This window comes from Wyeomyia smithii, chromosome 2 (genome assembly GCF_029784165.1).
Source record: "Wyeomyia smithii strain HCP4-BCI-WySm-NY-G18 chromosome 2, ASM2978416v1, whole genome shotgun sequence".
Lineage (NCBI taxonomy): Eukaryota > Metazoa > Arthropoda > Insecta > Diptera > Culicidae > Wyeomyia > Wyeomyia smithii.
In genome coordinates this window covers 160,896,876-160,904,837 of record NC_073695.1, presented here as the reverse complement: position 1 = coordinate 160,904,837, position 7,962 = coordinate 160,896,876, and the positions used below count along the sequence as shown (strand labels likewise).

At 33.4% G+C, this 7,962-nt stretch overlaps 1 protein-coding gene across 1 annotated transcript in view; it reads left to right on the top strand.

The window, feature by feature from the left end:
* The first annotated feature begins 4,483 nt into the window (after positions 1-4,483).
* The window catches only part of LOC129720162 (aryl hydrocarbon receptor), a 74,547-nt gene continuing 71,068 nt past the window's right edge, over positions 4,484-7,962 (top strand). Inside the window, exons 1-2 of the mRNA XM_055671597.1 lie at positions 4,484-4,516; positions 6,099-6,188. Coding sequence (XP_055527572.1) covers positions 4,484-4,516; positions 6,099-6,188 — 123 coding nt within the window. The remainder of the gene's footprint in view (positions 4,517-6,098; positions 6,189-7,962) is intronic.

Sequence of the window (7,962 nt, the reverse complement as noted above, 5' to 3'; positions counted from 1 at the left end):
AGTTTTTATTAGGTTCTACAGTACCTAACACGCAGGTTTAGAGATTGTTCAAGGATGGGTATTGTTTCAAACTTTTAGAAAAACTTTTACCTTCGAGACATCATATTAGTCTAAGCTCATGGAAGCAAAAATAAATTGACCTATTGGGACGGGGAGACTCTGTCAATTTTTATTTCGAAATTGATACAGGGAATATCACAGGGAACGGATGGTGTCCATTCACGTCGTCTGTGCTAGGAATGCTCGCATGTAATTGGTTCATTATTCGCGTAAATTTGTTATTGAAATTATTATCAATTTTACCGCTTAGCAATGAAATTAGAGTGATAATTAACACATTACAAAATTGTTATACATTTTATCTATCCAACAACATATTGGTTATTGTTATCCATCATGTGGTTATGCTGTTATTAGCGTTTGAAATCTGACGCAACATTTGCCCGTTTCATTTCCAATTTTACAGAATACATCCCAGTATAGTAAACAAAGACGTGTCCCACGTCAAAAATGTCTTGTTACATAACGGTAATGCTCATTGAAACTTGTCGATATCCCATCAGAAATATGTTGCTCGACGTTTATTCGATGCAATAACACTTTACGCTGGTGGAAAACAACAACTGAAGAGCTAAAGCACATATTTCAGCTGAGAAAAATAAATTGACCGTATGCAACGAAAACTTTTTTTTGCTTTTATCTAAATTTTCTGACATTGCAGTGCTCTCTAGTTGACAGAGTGGCTATAGAAAACATTGATTTAAATAATAGAACTATTATTTAGTTTATAAAATGTTTCTCCATTGTAAATCGAAGCGTGTGCATCTATAGTTTTTAGCATTAACTATACGGGTTAATCATTTCAATTTCTGAAATAAACAGTTGGATATCCAATAACGACATAGCCACAATTTCTCGGAGACAATGTCTGAATGATCAAAAATAAATATAAAATCGAAGAAATTATCAACTATTAATGTTTTACTATCTATCTCCGTGTTCTGATGTGTACTTTGGATCAACAATCAGTTTCACTGCAGCTAATGTGTGTAAATCGGTTGAGAAGAAACAAAGAAAAAAACACAACTATGGGTCATTTTTAGCATTCTAATTCATTTAGTCTATAAAATCGTCAAGATACATCACAAAAGTTATTTTATTGTTGTAAAAGTTTGATAATAAGTTATTTTAGTCAGTCTTGATGCATTATCACACAAAAGTAATAGAAATAGCAAAAATATGGACTGACCCACAATTGTGCACTGCATAAGGTAATGTCATTACAATTATGGTTCACTGTGTTTAATGCACCGAGTAGAACTATTTTTTTTTTGAGACATTTGCAAATATAAATCATTTCAATAGTACAGTCAGGTTTTTTTACGCGGGTTTTTAATACGCGGATTTTTTACGCGGATTTTTGAAAAATGCGGTTTTTTTCACGCGGATTTTGGAATTAACATGGTTTTTTATGCGGATTTTCTCATTACCGCGGTTTTTTTACGAGGTACGTATCCCCAGCGTAAAAAAAAACGTGACTGTACAAATCAGGACTATGCTATCGCTGTCAAATCTCATATATTTGCAGTGTACCCAACATCTCAATGGTCCGCTGACACTAGCGGTACCCGGAAAATGGGCAGTTTACTCTAAAGGGAAGGATTTTCGGGCAACTGCTCCATATGTTGTCTCTATCTATTGATGACAAAATAAAACTAAAAGCGATCAAATTTATCAATTTGATTACGTGATGTGTATGAAACGGAATTAAATAAGTGAACTGTTATTTATACTGTTTATTTTTAATTCACAGGCTGTTGTATAAACACAAATAATGTGTAATAACTTTTGTTCTACATACATGTACACATGTACACAAATGCCGCCATATTGCTATCGATGTTCGATACATGATTTCCAGTAGATGTCATCCTCCTGGTACAAATAAGGTACAACTGAGTTAAAAAAGCTAATCAAAATTGCTTAGTTTCGTGAGAGCTTTCGTAAAAATGAATCAAAATTGTGTATTCATGGAAGCCCAAGTGAGAATGAGAAGGACGATGAGACCTCTTGTTAGAGAACACTGTAACTAAGAGAAAAGACAATGTTCTAACCGATATGGGAAGTGTCACACCAAAACGAATAACGGCAATGCCAAATCATGCAGCTCGCCCGTTTTGATGTTGACAGTTGAGCAGTTCTACAAAAAATGTTACAGTTTAATATTTTTTTAAATTGTCATTTTTGATTTGACTGAAACTTTGCATAGACGTTGCATAGACTGATTTCTCCATGATCGGATCGGTTACATTGTTTAGGTAATCTTTTGTAGTTTTTATGTAAAAAAAATTAGATGTTAAAAAATAAGCTTTTTAGATAATTTATTTTCAATTTTTCTTTAAACCTTTTTGTCAAAAAATAAATAATTTTTTTCAGAGTGTATATTTTTTCGGAATGACAAAATTATTATCTTCAACTTTGCCGAAGATGCCACACCGATCAAACAAACCGTTTTGGCCCTAAAAATATTTGTGATCATCAATACCTTCCCAAAATAGCATTTTTCAATAGCTTCTCGAAAATAAGCCGTGTACCAAAAAATTGAACCAATGCCACAAAATGGCATCTTTTGTCTATAGAAACGTCTATGCAAAGTTTCAGCCAAATCAAAAATGACATTTTTTGTGGAACTGCTCAACTGTCAACATCAAAACGGGCGAGTTGCATGATTTGGCTGGCATTGCCGTTATTCGTTTTGGTGTGACACTTCCCATAGCGATGAGTGCATTGTCTTTTCTCTTAGTTACAGTGTTCTCTTACAAGAGGTCTCATCGTTAACTTATTTTCAAAGAGCACACTGAGAATATACAAGCAAAGTGTATCAAATATATGAGATGTTTATATCCTCTCATTAATAGAAATTCCAAACTTTGTTTAAAGAATAAACTTTTGATTACCATACAAAATTTTTGGACTAGCAATGCTTTATGCTGTACCGATGGTGTCAAGTTGTTGTTTAACAAGGAAGAACACGCTTCAAAGGATTCAGAATAAAATTCTGAAAATGATTTTGAAGCGTCCTTCTTGTTTTGGCGCACTCGAATTACATAGACACTCGAATTACATAGACATTAGAAGCTATGTCAAATAAAATTATAACCAATCCTCAATTGCTACGATAAGCTCTCTGTATAGCCAATAAGTTAGCAATTAAGTTAGTTGTAAGTTACGAATAATAAGTCCTAATTGCGAGAGCAAACAAATCCTAACAATTAAAATTACAATTTTTCTAACAGTGTTGAGAAGTCACCATTTGTGATTGGACACACATACTCATTATTCACTAATATTTATCATAAATACTTAAACTACTAACAATCCCCCCCCCCTTATTGAAAAAAAGAGGTCTCAACGTCCTTCTCATTCTCACTTGTGCTTCCATACAGTCAATACAGTTCAATACAGTCCCTCCACAATTATGGGTCAGCTACAATTATGGGTCATTTTTACGGAAGCTCTCACGAAACCAAGCAATTTTCATTCGGTAATTCGAAAATCCGCATAAAAAACCACGTTAATTAAAAAATCCGCGTGGAGAAACCGCATTATTCATAAATCCGCGTAAAAAAACCCTCGTAAAAATCCGCGTAAAAAACCCTCGTAAATAATCCGCGTGAAAAACCCCTCGTAAAAATCCGCGTATTAAAAAACCGCGTAAAAAAACCTGACTCTCCTATTTAAATGATTTATATTTGCAAATGTCTGCAGTGAAACTGATTGTTGATCGAAAGTACACATCAGAACACGGAAAGAGATAGTAAAACATTATAAGTTCTTAATTTCTTCGATTTTATATTTATTTTTGAACATTCAGACAACACTTTGACTGACTGTAGAGGGTCTGTATGTTGTGTTGCGTTTGTCTCCGAGAAATTGTTGCTATGTCGTTATTGGATATCCAACTGTTTATTCCAGAAATTGAAATGATTAACCCGTATAGTTAATGGTAAAAACTGTAGATGCACACACTTCGATTTACAATGAAGAAACATTTTATAAACAAAATAATAGCTCTATTATTTAAATCAATGTTTTCTATATTCACCCTGTCAATTAAAAAGCACTGCAATGTCAGAAAATTTAGATAAATGCAAAAAAAGTTTTCGTATGATACATATTCTGTTTTTGATCTCTGTCAATGTATTCCTTGTACAACTTTTGCGTTATGCGTTTCACGCATTGGTTGTGCGAAGTCAGAGCAAATTCTGTGCGAATTGAAAGGACACATTGGATGATTAAAGCTTGAACTTTTGCGTGTTGAGAGTGAAATGTTTGATGGATTCTCACAACACGATTTTCACTCATGATTCTTAGTGCCACAGACAGGGCAGTCTTGCGGATTCCTTTTTCAAAATTCCTTATGGAGGACCCCTACGTAAACGAAAAACATTAACAACAGGATGAATATTAGAGCCTTAAGAGCATGAATATAAAGCATGAATCAGTGATAAAACTGGTGAGATAAATATGGTAGCGTAATGAAAATGGTTTATATTACAAAATATCGGACAAAATTTCACATGTTTACTATATTTTCCATACTGATCGATGCCATAACAGCAAGTAATACTATTTTGTTTATATCTTCAATGGTTTTGTAAAAAAATGGTTTGTAATCAAGGTGTGGATTCGCGAACGTCAGCTTAACTTCTATGTGTTCGACGGGGTATCCGGGTACCTTTTTATTAGGTTGCACAAAATGTCATACTTTACTGCAATCAAAAGTGATAAGACTCAGTGACATCTCAATTCGTTGAAATGACCGACGGGGTACCCAATTTTTAATTCTTGTAATTTTGACAATTTTCATACGATTTCGATACTATTAGCATCAAAAGATGCAGTAACTTCTCTACTTTTAAATGAAAGTCAGCGGTGCCTTGAAAGTATTTTCTCATTACCGGGAATCTGCTTTTCCGGGATATGTTCCGAAACTGAAGATTTTCATGAATATATGAACAGAATCTTACAACTGGTCCAAAGTTCATAACATTGTTTCACAGGCCATTTTTATGGTTTTGGCTGTTATAGTGATATGCCCTCAAAATGGTCCTTCCGAAAAAGATTGCACCGGGGCTTCTAGTAGCCATAGAAACAATCTCGTAGACCCAAAACCATCGAATATGGATGTTTCCGAAATCGGGATTGTGAAATTAGAAATGGTGACTTCCCTTTTCTAAAAATAGCTTGACCAAAAACCACCTTATATGAGTAGTTTCAGAATCGGTGTGATGTCCGGAGACCTGAGAACGACAACAGAGTTCATTTTAGATTGAAAAATGGCTCGGAATTGGGCCAATTTTGATACATTTCCCAAAAACTGGAAGTCGCCATTTTGATATTCAAAACGGCCATTAAGGTCGTTTGCAGATCTCCGAACATTATCCCGATTCCGGAAGTACTCATATGAGGTAATTGTAATTAAACCAAATACATATGTATATTTTTAAAAATTCATTAAAATCCTTAGTTCCGGAAAATATCTCCTAAAAAACGGATTTCCGGGAATGAGTAAATTCTTCTAGAGCACCGGTGACACTGATTTCAAGGTAAATAAGTTGCTGAGTCTTTTAGTACTGAAACCATTGAAATCGGGTGAAAATTGTCGAAGTTAAAAGAGTTTCAATTTGCGGGTACCCGGGTAGCCTGTCGAGAATGAAAAGTGTTTTATTTGTCGAGCACATATTAAATTGTAAACTCATAAATAAATATTATAACTTTTCGATCATTAGTTCTCTCAAAATTTGTCAGTTGTTGTGTCACAGTGGTTATTTTTAACCGTCAAGGTAAAAGTTATAGATCCATAAAAATGTCGTTACGGAAATTTGAAGTCTTGTTTAACAAATAGAAATTCTTTAAGAATTCTGGTTATGTGCTTTGGTATAGACCACGGTTTTTTTCAGCAAGTTATTTTTCATTAGACTGCTGTAGAAAAAAATGCTAAACTTTAGCTTTTCAAACCCAAAATTTAAACGGAAAACCACATTTTTTCGAATTTTACACTTTAATAATATTAACTCATGACGTGTTTATTTTAGGCATTGAACGGATTTGTTATCATTTTAACTTGCGAAGGTGAGGTATTTTTTGCCACTCACACGATAGAGAGCTACTTAGGATTTCACCAGGTAAGAATTATAAAAGTTTGAAATGTGTTGCATGTTCTGCTAATTAACACTTCCACTCACATTATATGCTTGTTTATATAGTTAGATATAAAAATATGGTATGTCAAATATTATAGAATATCAAATTTTGAGTTAAAACAATTGTTTCAATTTTTTTTATTTTATTTTATCTATTTATTTAACAATTCGCCAATAAACAATTTACATAGCAATGACCTTTTATGTGTGTGTGGAAACCTATTTCTAGAACCCACTGTCTGGCGTTGATTTTATGTGAAAAAAGCTGCAGTTAGCTTCCATTCCTGCAACTATCTTAGTTTCGGAATTTAGAAGGTGTTAGCTCTACCGACCTTCCAAACACGCTATACAGAGTGACTGAGTATTTGCAGTAAATTCCGGAATAATTCCATTTGGTACACTCCGCCTCAAAATAAAATTTGAATCATACAGATTTTAATTTAGAATCTTAAATTAATCTTAAAATAATTTTCAATTTGTTCGATACATCTGTATAAAAAAGGTGACCCGTATTGAATGATCATATTATACTTAAATTAATGAATAGAGGAGTGGCACGACGAGAAAATTGCCATTAATAAATAAATTAATAATTAAATCGTGTCATATACATATTATGGTCGAATCGACTTTTCGAATTTCACTTAGAAGTAGGACTCAAAAGTTTGTCTTCTCGAAAATGCGCTCTTGCAAAATTTCAGCTCAATTGGACTTTGGGAACACGTGCCTTAAAGCGGTCAAAGATTCACTGTTTTGACAAATGGAGAAGAACACAGGCCAATTTTTTTAAAAAAAAAACGACGTTTCATGCATTTTTAAGACGTTAGCTTAAAAAAAATAAAAAGCAGACTAGCTGCGGTGGTGTAATGGAAACGCATCTGAGCGGAGATAAGAAGTTGTGGATTGGAGTCCCACATGCTGAACTATATTTTTCGAAGTTCCTTATTTTTTTTTCCTATTATAATTTTTCTACTTTCATCCCTACATTTAATGCATAGAAGAAACAACAAAAATCAAATGCAAAAAAGTCGATATTTATTTGCGTTACATTTGCATCATTTACGGTGGAAACAGCACTCAGACATGCATACAAGCTTACATGTAAACCTTTATGTGAGATGCTAAATGACACTACTTTTGTTTGTCACTTCCAATGTATGAGGTACAGTTTTGTAATTAGCAAAAAGATCTATTTTGAGCTGGCTCTTGCCTATGCACTATACTTTTTTTTAGCAACATTGTTTTAGTGTTCACTTCACCATCACACGTGATTCCGCGGTTGAAAATTAAAAACAAAAGAAAAAATCATCATATTTAACCAGTCAACATTTTTGGCCAGTTTGAAGCTATGACATTCGAAATGCGGCAATTTGTTCAGGTGATAAACTTTTATTTCATTAGGCGGTATTTGCAGATATGAAGAAATTTTGCAATGGTTGTAGTTACACGACAAGCAACAAAAGGTAGAGGAAGGAATTGTGATTTTTAAACAAATTTGATAGTATCTAGTATTCTAGTAGTAAGTATTGCATATATTTTTCTAAATTACATGTATCTGTTTTTTAGACTTTTTTACTCTGTTCGGTGTTGTTCAACGAACTGTGATTTGTACAAAATTTGTAAATTTGTAAACGATTGTCGATAATACGAAATTGTCAACGGATGAAAACCGGAAACATAACATTTTGCACTACTTCAAATAATGTTTAAATATTTAAAATTTAGATGCGATTTTTACAAATAGATGCGATACAAC